Source organism: Lichtheimia ornata, assembly GCF_029851405.1.
Source record: "Lichtheimia ornata isolate CBS 291.66 chromosome Unknown scaffold00004, whole genome shotgun sequence".
Taxonomy (NCBI): Eukaryota; Fungi; Mucoromycota; class Mucoromycetes; order Mucorales; family Lichtheimiaceae; genus Lichtheimia; species Lichtheimia ornata.
In genome coordinates, this window is record NW_026695324.1 from 329,421 (window position 1) to 342,015 (window position 12,595).

A 12,595-nucleotide genomic window follows, 5' to 3' on the forward strand; every position below is an offset into this window, starting at 1 on the left:
TGAAGTAACCTTGTATGAGCGTAGCTCAGCCAAATCAACTCGGATCAACATAATCCAATCATGGAAATGAATGTCTGAAGCAGGAGCATCGTTCCACTGTCATAGAATGGGCAACATTGCCGATTGTGAGGAAATGGCTGTTAGCTCGCAATGTATGGGATATTGTCAATAGTATACAGTATCATCCTTCCATCCTTCTAGTCATGCAAAGTAGCTGAGTTACACGAAGAGGTCCTTCTGCATCTTTTGCTCTGCCAGGGTCCAGCTACTTGACAATGAACAAAGACCACTTCTCATATAGCATCACGCTTACAAACATAAAGGTGCCTGTATCTCCAAACTTTACAATGAAACGTGGGGTTTTGAATAGAGCAATGGGCTCGGCTTGGCCAACAGCACCTTGTGTGAAAGTTTCGCGTTCAATGTCGCAAACAGCCCAAAAAAATATTTTTTGGTCGTCGAAAAAAGTTTCAAGAGGTCGACCCCCAGATCCAGTTTGGCTGGTAGCGACATTGCGAAATCTGGGATCGGCCACGATCGACTTCATAGTTTGACACAAGATCGCTTTGACCCCGCCGAGCAGCTTTGTTCTATTAAAGACCCCACGTTTGATTGTAAAGTTTAGAGATACAAGTGCCTTTATGTTTTACATATTCTGTAAGCGTAATGCTATATGAGAAGTGGTCTTGGTTTATGTAAAGTAGTATGACAATAGAGCAAAAGATGCAGAGGGCGTGTTTGTGTAACTTGAGTCAGTCAACACAGGTGATGCATGATACTTGTACACTATTACGGAATAGTTCATAAATGCCAGCTAATAACCCATTCCTCCATTCACCTTTGTTTCCCAATCCAATGCATGTGAACGATTGTCCTTCTCTAGCTCATCATTTCCATCATTCAACTTTCTTGATCCGAGGTGATTTGACTGAAAAGTGCTCAAACACAGAAACATCATCCAATATCAGAAGAATTAAATTGGTAAGTTATTTGTAAACTGCCGGCTAATAACCCATTCCTTCCATTCACCTTTGTTTCCCAATCCAATGCATATGAACGATTGTCCTGCTCCAGCCCATCATTCCCATCCTTTAACTTTCTTGATCCGAGAGGATTTGGTTGAGTTACGCTCAAACACAAAACACGATCCAATTTCACAAAAATCATTTTGCAAAGTTATTTGTAAACTGTCACTGGATAGCCCATTCCTCCCCTTCATCATTGTTGCCCAATCCAATGCATATGAACGATTGTCCTACTCCAGCCCATCATCTTCATTCTTCAACTTTCTTGATCCCACGGGATTTGACGGAACAACGCTCATACACAGAAATGTCAATTCAACCTGCATTTAATTTCCACTTCTTCCGCTCTCAGCTTGGTGCCTCTTCCTTCCATTCTCATCTGCTGGTCCATTCAAGTACAACTACTGCCTGTGAACGATTGTGCTGCTTCAACCCATCTTGTCAATCCCACGCTTGCCTCGATCCGATTGTCTTTGACTGAATGGCAAGTCTATGGCGTGTACACAGCCTTCTTGTCACTCTTCTACAACACGCGAGTCTCTTGACACTACACAGTCTGTTGCACGTTCCTGTGCCACAACCAATCGTAACCACGTTCATTCCAGCAGCTATCATTAGCAAGGACTTCATTGTCTCAAACAGCGTTCCTCACTTGCAGCAACTTGCCGTGAGGCCTTCTCACGTGGACAGCAGATAGCCATTCTATACAAGCAGCTTTATTTACGTGTAGCAACTTGCTTTGATACATACGGATTCCAATGGATGATGCCATATCAGCTATCAAGTACATCGCAATGCAAGCAATCCTCACCTGGTTGAGCTGCAATGACAATGGCCAAGAAAGAGAGAGGCCGGCAACCGGATGGGAAGGAAGCATACCAGCAGCGATCAAAGAGGTTCTTTTTGACATGCGATGATTATGATGGATGGATACAATCAAGTGCAGTGATGAGAAATCCTGGATGTTGTTTTGGTTACTTGGCGCGTCGTCAGCAGGAGTGATGGATTAACCACGTGAATACGACTGAGGATGATGATGAATTGGGTGTCTTGACGAGAGGGCGTATACCTTTGACGAAAGATGTTTTACAGCGATGGATGATGTTTGAATACTCATGCAGCAACCCCTTTTCAATCATGGATGAAGGATGATTACGGCGGCAGCAATGAAGAATATGATGACACTCTTATCCCTGTTCCCTCTATCTGATTTACCCGTTTCTTATTCAATCATGTTCCTTTATCATATTTGCTCGAAAAACATCCACGCTACACATGCTATTCTTCAACTTCTTCATTAAATGAGAATTGGATTTAAATAATGTTTCGAAGGGTATCGTGCTATCAGCTCACATGGTCAAGATGTGGGTAGTTTGGTTGGTAGAGATTTGGAGATCAGGAAGCGAGGTTGAATCATTTACATCATCGTATCGAGATCCTTTTATTCTTTGTCACAGCATTACTACATTCGTTAAAGTTTTCTAGTTCATATGCTGATAGACGAAAGATAGATGGTCATTGGATGATATTGGAAGAAGAATCACTAAAGGGCGTGTCTCATGTTGGTATTATTACTCGAACGCTTGTATTGCAAAGTTAATAAATTTGGAAGTGATGATGCCCAACATAGTGCTTGTTACATACATACCCTAGTGGATACTTGTCTTTGTTAGCGATCCATGATGTATTAATACATGTGATTATCTTTAGCGTTTCATTGTTGCCCTAGCACCTCATTGCATTGTCATTGTTGATGTTGGTTCTTTTATTAAGGTCGCCTAATCTTCTTTCTTGATGATGCTATGTACCTCCCCAGGCGCATGATGGTGATGATACAACCGCGTCCTATACACAACAAAACCTTGTCTCTGTACCAATAGCCATACAATAATCCACCTTGCTGATTGACATCAGCCTTACACATTAAGCCGGGACCTTGCATAAGGATTCTACTCGAGAAGCAATAAACCCATCAGGACCCCCTTTTATTTTCTTTGTCACAACATTTGCACGTGAATGTAATTTTACGACTTGCATCACACGACGAGATCCAACCCACAAAACAAAGACGAGCATTTGATATGTATCATCTCATCATTGTACCTTCAACATTTTCAAAGTCATGTATGACTATTCTTTATATAGAGATTGTGGGTTCAGTTACTATGTACATGCTTTGTGGATAAGGAACGTTAAATCATGTGATCACTCATGCACTATCAAAAGGTTCCTTACAGATTTTTTAGGCGCAGCGGAGGACAAAGGAGGGTGGCAGGATACAAAACGAGACACGCACGTTTTTCAGGTGTAATAAGGCCTTGTCTTTTCTTCCTTCTCGAATGAAGTATCCTTCACAGCTGGTGTTTGCACCATTACCAACAACAAGTGTCATACAGCACACTGTCAAATATGAACCGCGATCCGAGCATGGTGTGGAGGAGAACACTTTGCAACCCAAAGTCGTGCTGCATCGCTACAAGGGAGACTTGATCTACGCACGACTTGTCAACAACAATACCAGCTTAGAATTGCGACGCTATATTCTCGATTCAAGCGACACTACAAAGGATCAGCAATCGCCAGTTATTTGTGTCAACTACAGCACGGCTATCGCATCGGATATTGTGTTTGTCAATGGGGATCAAGGTCTTTATTGTTGGATCGTGTCTGTGGACGGTCAGCTTATTCGACACAAGTTTCAAGTGAACGACCTCTTTGCTACCAACACCAACACAGTGATAGATGGGCCAAGTCCAACGACATACCTTGACCCTATTGTGCGACCTATCAAATCGTTCATGAACAATCAACTCGTATCTCTTTCGGTAACAGCATCAGGCGTGGCCACTCTTGCGTTTGATGATGGTTCTCTCGTTCATATTCAAGATCTTGAACTACACAATGCTCCTGCAACACGTGAAGGGTTGAATGTGATTTACAAAGGTAGGATCGTAAACGAAGTAGTAGGCTTTATTGAAGCTGACATTTACGTTTATAGATGATGCTGTTTGCGAATACCAGATCCATGAACTTAGCACATTTGCTCCATTTGTTTTATTACGACGCGTCGGTGGGATGGTAGGATGGAATGGTAGTGCATCCATGGGTGCATCCAGCGCACAAGTCTATATATCAGCTCTGGCATCCCGAGATCGTACGACTATAGGCGTGCTTCAAGATCATCAACTATCGATATGGAAGGATATGACATCTACAACGAATCCAAAGCTTCTTGAATTGCCACAATTTGATGATGCTCACCAACGACTGATGGATACCGAAGAGCAAGATTTGACATGTCAATTCCCTGGCAGCTTCGATCCACCTCCATTGGATAATCACCATGACCAAGACCCAGCACTTTCCAGTGACAATCATACACCAGATTATCTTATTCGGATATCCCCTTGTGGATCGATCGCTATCATCTTCGTTGGTGCCAAGACCTCCCCTTATTTCGTCATTTACGACATTCAATCGAATCGATTTCTACGTGTGGTGATGATACCTTCTTCGTCGGATGATGATCAGCAGCCATTACAATTTGCGGGATCCATCAAAGACAATGTTGTACGGTTATGGGTTGTATGGGCAACACAAGAAAAGCAGCTGGTGCTCTCTACGGTGGATGTATCAGTGTCATCAGCGAATACCAATGATCTGGTCACAAGCCCCGATTGGCAACAAATGCTTTCATGCGATCACTCGACTCCTTCAGCAGTGGACATCTTGTTACTAGGCAGCACACAATTGATGATGGCAACTTCCAACACTCTATCAGCAGCACGTGATTTAGATCAAATTGACGCCGCTTTCTTACAGCATTCATCCATTGAAGATGCCGGTTGCCAAATGGTGTTATCAACATTATCATCCATTTCTGATACGCTCGATACCAATGCACGTCAACGTCTCGAGACTCAACTTCGATCATGTTTCCCACAAGGATCACCAGAAGAGCTTTACAAACAGCACGGCCTCAAAGATGTGGATATCAGCAATACACCAACACTCGACAAAAACGACATTGGCAAATTGCTAAACTTGATGGTACCAGATGATGCATCACTACCAGCTGAAGATGCTCAACAACACATTGGCACTATGATTCAATCATTGATTATATCAGCAACTTCTCAAATTGTCACTACTCGATTCAACATTGCATTTTCATTATTGACGTTATTGGCACACGCTGTTTATGGTGACGGTGATACATCATTGAAAGAGCTTATGTTATCGACATGGGAACTTTTACGCACATTGGATGCATTGCGATGGCTGGAATCTGAAGGCAACGATATGCGACAAGTATACCCTGTCGTCCTGGAGAAGCATAGTTGGGATATTGGTGCATCTGCTTATCATCGGGTGGCAACATTGGCTAAACCGGATATGTTGATTGAGATTGCCGACATGTTAGCTGTTCAAGGTGACACCGAAAGAGCGATTGCGTTGACACGATTATTCCTTGACAACAAGCAATTAACCATGGCGATGGGTGGCAAAAAAGGTGATACGGTGCGAGCTGTCCAATGCCGTGGATACCTGGCAAACAAAGAATTCGATCATGCAGTGGAAGTGCTTCAACAGGTGACGGATCCCGCAGTACAAAACAGGTTGCTGGATGACCTATTGGATCGTGCATATACATCAGCAAATTACGATTTCATCTGTAAACGGTTACAGCCTCTTGGTGTATCTCGTGTTGGTGATTGCATTCGACAAAAAGCTGAAAATCAAGTCAAGGTGGACACCGATACGGCAAAGGATCATTTAAGCTGGTGGGAATTGGGTTACTCCTTTTATGCACTTGCCAACCACATGGAGCAAGGTAATCTACTATAACACTACATGAGCATGTCAAACATCGAAAACTAATCACCCATTTGTCATAGCGTACGCATGTATGCGACTGCATATGGAGCAAACAGGCAACAAGGACAAGGTGTTGATGGACTTCTTTTCTGGAAAATAAAACGCTACACATGTAAATTATTGATTCAATGTCTTTGAAATGTATTGCTTTTTAAACGTCAATTGAATAATATTTTCTACAAATCATGAAAGTGCTACATATATATGATGTGTTGCTTGTCCAAATGCTGTAAGCCCAAGGTAACGGGGTGGATCTTTAGTCAATGTCCATCTCGTTTTCCTTTTCACCCTGTGACTCTTCCTTATTTCCTTCGTCGTCCTCTGTCATTTGGGTATCAGCTTCGGGCTTGGGAGCAGGCTTGGGCTTGTTGAGGATGGGGGTAGCGAAAGCAATCACAGCATTCTCTTCTTGTGCAATATCTCGAGATAGCAATACTGGTGTATCGTACTTTGGCACATTGGCTTGCTTGGCTAGTTGATCGTCCAACCATCGACGAGCACGCTCCGCACGATCAACAATATCCTGCTTATCTTGAGGAGGAATGTGTGAATACTTTTCATCTTGGCTCATGGCTTCTTGAGTCAACCGTTCAATCGTATTACGCAGGCCACGTTCAGCACTAGGTCGTTCCTCAGCTTCACGATAGCGCTCGACAACAGGGTCACCAATCTTTTTGAGAGCATTCAGTTTCTCAACATAGACTGACTTGGGTTGATCATCGCCTTCATCATAAATCCAATCCACCACGGCATTCAAATCTTTCAAGAATTGATCTTTGACCTACGCATAATAATAGACCAGTAAGTAAAATGAAACAAGGTCCTATATATAATACTTACTCCAGGATCAATATAGGCCGCATAGGGACCTTCCACTTTGTCACGCATCTCATATCCATATTCCTCGAGCGAATTCTTGGCAGCTTCAGTAGCAGCAATCAACTTGTCGCTGGAGGACATTTGACTCTCTTGTTCAATGTACTTGTCCATAAGAGGCTTACTCAAAGCAGTGGTGCCCGAGACAACAGGAAGATCGGCCTTCTTGACCAACTTTTTAGTCTTCTTGGTTTCCTTTTCGCCATCCTTGTTGGTGATCTCTTCAACATGTTCCTTTTCTTCCACTGTGTATGCTGATTCGACTGAAAGGATACCATGGATGTTGAGTCTAACCTTGACCTTGATGTCAGAAGGTTCGCCAGAGCTGTTGGCAGGTTCAACATTCTTGATAGTGAATTGGCCGATCCAAGGGTTGATGCCACGTGGGATTTCTTCGGGATGGACATAGGACGCGTACAAAGTGAATGGCTCGCTTCGAGTGAAAGTGAGGATCTTGGTGGACGGGATACTATTGTTGCGATCAAAGACAACAATCTCCGTGTCATCTTCTTCAGGCGTTGGATCCCATGACAACTTGATTGGATAGCTGCAAATATCATTGACACGGAAATCACGCACTTTGAAAACGGGAGAAATGATAGCGCATTGAAGGGCTGCACCACGTGAAATGGCTTCATCTTGATTGAGTGTTGTGGAAATCTCTTTGCCAAGGACCTGCTTTACAGTTGTTTTGATGGCAGGAATGCGGGTTGTACCACCAACGAGCTCCACTGCATCAATATCAGCAGCTGACATGCCTGCCTTGGCCAATGCCTTTTGTAACGTATCAGCTGTACGACCAAAAAGATGCTGTGCCCATTCCTCAAAGTCGCTACGATTGACAATGGTGCTAACGTCTCGATCTTCCATGATGGATTCAATGTTGACAGCTGCCTGAGGATTGGCTGATAGCACACGCTTGCACTTTTCAGCAGCCACACGTAAACGAAGGATTGCTTTCTTGTTGCTCCACACATCGATCTTGTACTTTTCCTTAAACTCGAAGGCAAGATGTTCCATAATAACTTGATCAAAGTCGCGACCACCGAAATGGATGTCGTATGCAGCGCTGCGTACCGTCAACTGGCCTTTGACAAAAGAGACCACTTGAACAGAATAATCGGAATGGCCGATATCCACAAACACGACATTGCGTGGTTTTTCTTCTGGCAGATCCAATTTGGTGATGCCATAGCCAAGAGCTGCCGCTGTGAGATCATTCACCAAACGTAAACAGTTGAGACCTGCAATTTCAGATGCACTTAGCACCGCACGACGTTGTGAATCGGTGAACCAGCCGGGCACGGTGATGACACAATCGGATACAGCGTTCTGGATCTCATAGGCAGTGATGTCTCGTAGCTTCCCAAGATACATGGCAATAAGTTGGATATTGGAAAACGTTTGCTGTTCACCAAGATAATTAACCTAATCGATGCATAGTAGTAGTGGTAGTGTGAATACGTGACACGTCAACAACAACAATCACCCTTTTATTTACCTTGACTCCCACTTGACCATCAACATCCACCAATTCAACAGGTGTCAGCTTGGCTTCCACTTCTTGAATTTCAGCATCGCCCACTGTACGACCAGCTAAGCGTTTCATGTTGCTGACAGTGTTCTTGAAGTTGCTCACTTCTTGGGTCTTTGCTGCTTCACCAAGAAAGCGTTGCTTCAATCCAAACGAAACCAGCGAGCTATGTTAACAACTTTAGTACATCATACACGTGGTCCTAAACGATAACTTACGGTGTAGCGCGATTGGAGACCTCATTGCAGATAACGTCAATGCCACGATTGCGAGCAACCGAAATAACAGATTGCAGATTGCCCAAGTCAAAGCCCTAAAAGAAGATAGCTATAGGTTAAATAAATGAGTGTTATTACGTGTCCAAGCAACACCTACCACGACAGACATGTTTTGTTAAAAGAGAGAAAGAGAGAGAGAGAGCGAAAGAGAGGCGGCGTAAGAGATAAAGAAAGGAAGAGTCGGATCACAATCCCGCTTTTTGACTCAAAGAGGGAAAAGGGAAGGTTCTGGTATCACATTGAACCATTTTAGTGTTCGGAATCAATGCAGACATTTTTTTTGCGGGGGTTGGTTACACGAATGCAAAGCAATCATCCATGGGTTTCTTTTCTTTTATTATCCACGTCCAACTTGTCTACCAGGTAAGGCTCCTCCTGCTCCTCCTATGGCTCCTGATCCACTCATATCCGATATATTACTTGCATTATCAAATGAATCGCGTCGTTGGATTTCTTCGGTTGGGGTCGATAATGGAGGAGGTCCTCGTGTTATTGGGTGGTGATGATGATGATGATGATGGATAGCTGTTGCTCCATGGGTGGCCTTCACGCGACGTACACAATGATTCAAAGCCTCTAGCCATGATATACGTTCCATTTCAGAGCTGGCACATAATATATAGCTGCGCTTGAGGATGATGATCTTGAAGCAATGTCGCTTGTTTTTACTGACTGGGTCGATTTCCAAAGAATCAATGATGTGACTTAGAGGAACAATACGATGCGGCACATATTCCTAATACATATCAAACATCAATGCCCGATCCATGAATATAGCAATGTCACATTTACCTTTTCATCCTTATAATATGCAATAGTATCAGGCCGTAACACAAACCAACGCTTGCGCCAACTCTATGGTAACAACGAAATGAGTGAAATCTATCAAGATTGGTGGCTGTCAAATTACCTTGTTACGACACAATTTGAGCAAATAGCCATTCATTAATACGCGATTCCTGCTTTCCTCTTGCAATGCTTTTGACATGTCTTCAGTCCAGCTATATTCATCATCGTCGTCATCCTCATCATCCGAGCTAGCGAATCCTTCCATCACGTTCATATCGGCATTAGGAGAGAGAGGGTAGCTTTGATTGGTTGAATAGGCTGCGAGGCTAGTGGATTGTTGTTGTTGTTGTGAATTGGCCTTGATGGGGATGTTGACAGGTGGCACGTGATTGTGGCGGCGTACCATGGGCGGATCATTGTCCTCATGATGATGATTTTCCGCTGCTGCCATTTTGGTTTGCTCAATGGATATGGTCCACCCTTTCATCTCTTGTTCACTAGGAGCTTGCAAGTAATAGGTGCGCTTGGGAGTGGTAATGGCAAACATGTACTTGTACTTGGCTTTGGAGGTGACATGAACAACACTGCGTACTTGATCCAAATCAACAATGCGTAACAACTTGTATTCCTGCAATAAACAAACAAACAAATCAGATCGCACAGGATTCATTGTAAAATGCATTAAAGTACCTTGTCATCTTTGTAAAATGCAAGCTTGGTTGTCCGTAAAACGAGCCATCTTTTCTTCCATGTCTACACGACACATCATCCAAGGTAAGTTTTCTTCTCATTGACATCATCGACAATGAACTTACTCTTCTTTTCTCTCCCTTTTTAAGAATGTATCCTGATCGAATGACTTGCTCCATTTTCAAAAGCTCCAACGCCTGCTCAGGTATCACGGGTTCATCTTCTTCGCCATCGGATCCATATCGATTCACTTGCCCTGAAGCCTCGTCGTCATACAAGCAGTCGTCGTAGTCGTCGTCTTCTTCATCACTCAACGCAATGCGATTGACATGGCAAGCAAGTTCGGTCTCTGCTGGCAACGATTGCATGTTGATCTCGATGCTAGAGCATTAGCAAACTAAACGATCGCTCTTGGAGATGGTGGAGGAATGCGAATGCGGGGGGAAATGCTGCAGCAAAAGAGGCGGGCGTTGCTGTCAAACGGAGGTTCAGTCAACTACAACAGCCAGTAAGAGTGATCGAATTCAATTGGTATCATAGCAACAAGCATTGAGTACAATGCAACCCTACGTTATCGGTTGGCCCCTTTTCCTTTTGACTACGAGACCTTGCTATTCCTGCAATTCAAGCTGTCATCAATAAAGAGCTTCTTTATGACACACCACATTGATTACATTTGCATATTATTAGTATTAGATGGTTCCATGCGTATAAAAAAGACGTGATAACGAAGGAGTCATCAGCGAGAATAAAAATCATCACAAGTCATTTATGGTAAAAGAAAGCTGTAATACTACATACTACGAAAGGGAGATGATGGGTGCTTAAGCTACTTTATCGCCATGAACACGAACGCGGTAGATGCATGTATAATCATCTTGGCCCCAATTACTGAGAAAACGAAACACTACAGCCTTGATAGGAGGTGAGGCGTGCTTGAGCTCAAAAGTTTGCACCGAAAGACTCTTTGTGATGTCGTACATGAATCTACCAAGGTAGATAACATCATTGTCCACCACAGATGCTAAGGAATCCCAAGGATACTTCCAGGAGCGCTCCTCATTGTATTTTCTCAATCCCCATACTTCAAAATCCCCTGGTGCACTGCCCATGGCAACGGCTTGGTGCTGACCTAAGTAGTCAACCGAGATTGCTTTCACTGCCACGGGATAGCTTAATTCCACACCGAGTGATCCATGTTTGCCAGCCATAGGCCAACATTCACCAGGACTTGTCCATGGCAATAGAGCAACAAGAGGGCTGGAGGTAGATCGTTGATTGATAACATCTTGTTGTTTCTTCTTGATCAATGTGGAAACCCACCCCTTGTCATTTTCATCACCAAAGGTCGGTGATGTAAGCTCCGTTAGCACGCGAGATCCAAGTGTTGCCAATGCAAAGTCATGCAAGGTATCCTTGCTTTGGTCGCATCCACCCATCGCTATAAAACGCCGACATGATTTACAGAGAACGGTATTGGGATTGAACATCCATAACCATTTTGGCAACATTGAAGAGAAAAATCCATAAGGACATGGTTCCGTTGCCTTGAAAGCCTCGTAATCGTCGAACGACGATGGTGTTGAGAAGGGTGACCTTGATGTGGTGTTATCGCTAAACGTCGTTTTTTCCATGCCTGCTTCCCACTCGATTGCCTTGGGTTTCTTTGGGTGCCACATGTGCTCAAAGGATGATACGATGTTGGTGTGCGTTATTTCCAAGTTTGTTTCTGCCATATTCATCATGCTCTCGTGCACAAAAGGTATCAACAAGGCAAATGCAAACCATGCTGCCGTTCTCCGAATGGTCACCCTGGCTCGGCCTCTCATTGTCTCTGTGCCACGAATCAAGAACATTCTTTGTGGATTGACGTAGTCGACATCTCGAAAATAACCAAGTTTCCTTAGGACGAACGCTCCAAAGTTCTCAAGGTGCGAGGTAAAGAACAAGTCGATATAAGCAAAAAAGCTGAATACGATCTCCTTGAATATGAAAAGAGTAAGCAATAGCGTAGCCTTCATTTGTATCTTCAAAGTTTTCAAAATCTTCGCCGTTAGAGGTATTTCTTCTTCTTGCTGTTGTTGCTGTTGTTGTTGTTGTTGCTGGTGCAGCATATATGCATCATCATCAACATCCTCAATGAAATTGATTAAGACCCGACACTTTTCCTGAATAAAGAGCACTAAGATCATGTTAGATACAAGCTAGCGATAATATGTTCTTACTCTTATACGTACATAGAAATTCGATAGCTCCTAGCAGAATGATGGTATACAACCAAGCTTCTAGTTCTCGATTTCCTTGCTGTGGGGAGCCTGGTGGAGACATTGCGGGTGAGCCTGGTGGGGATCCTGCTGGGAGGCCGCCTGAGATATGAGAAGACATGGTGTAAAGGATAGCAAAAATGGCTGTGTACGATAAAAATGGTATACGGGCTTTTATAACGCATCAACGTCTGCATGTTTTGCTCGGGTCTCGTTATCCAAGTATGCACACAATGAACACGCTAACAAATCTAGAATACG

At 43.5% G+C, this 12,595-nt stretch overlaps 4 protein-coding genes across 4 annotated transcripts; 1 reads left to right on the top strand and 3 right to left on the bottom strand.

The window, feature by feature from the left end:
* Positions 1 to 3,364: 3,364 nt before the first annotated feature.
* Positions 3,365 to 6,003, top strand: O0I10_001530 (uncharacterized protein; the record flags this gene model as incomplete). The annotated part of the gene is made up of 3 exons (XM_058481625.1): positions 3,365 to 3,968; positions 4,024 to 5,859; positions 5,924 to 6,003. 3 exons carry the CDS (start codon positions 3,365 to 3,367, stop codon positions 6,001 to 6,003), a joined length of 2,520 nt encoding a protein of 839 aa, XP_058347482.1.
* A 156-nt stretch (positions 6,004 to 6,159) lies between these two features.
* Positions 6,160 to 8,700, bottom strand: O0I10_001531 (uncharacterized protein; the record flags this gene model as incomplete). The annotated part of the gene is made up of 5 exons (XM_058481626.1): positions 6,160 to 6,684; positions 6,744 to 8,207; positions 8,281 to 8,479; positions 8,532 to 8,626; positions 8,689 to 8,700. 5 exons carry the CDS (start codon positions 8,698 to 8,700, stop codon positions 6,160 to 6,162), a joined length of 2,295 nt encoding a protein of 764 aa, XP_058347483.1.
* A 228-nt stretch (positions 8,701 to 8,928) lies between these two features.
* On the bottom strand, positions 8,929 to 10,438 carry O0I10_001532 (uncharacterized protein; the record flags this gene model as incomplete). Its single annotated transcript, XM_058481627.1, has 5 exons — positions 8,929 to 9,327; positions 9,384 to 9,446; positions 9,502 to 10,008; positions 10,071 to 10,133; positions 10,196 to 10,438. 5 exons carry the CDS (start codon positions 10,436 to 10,438, stop codon positions 8,929 to 8,931), a joined length of 1,275 nt encoding a protein of 424 aa, XP_058347484.1.
* A 456-nt stretch (positions 10,439 to 10,894) lies between these two features.
* On the bottom strand, positions 10,895 to 12,455 carry O0I10_001533 (uncharacterized protein; the record flags this gene model as incomplete). Its single annotated transcript, XM_058481628.1, has 2 exons — positions 10,895 to 12,252; positions 12,308 to 12,455. The coding sequence occupies 2 exons, from the start codon at positions 12,453 to 12,455 to the stop codon at positions 10,895 to 10,897; spliced, it is 1,506 nt and encodes a 501-aa protein (XP_058347485.1).
* Between the last annotated feature and the right edge of the window lie 140 nt (positions 12,456 to 12,595).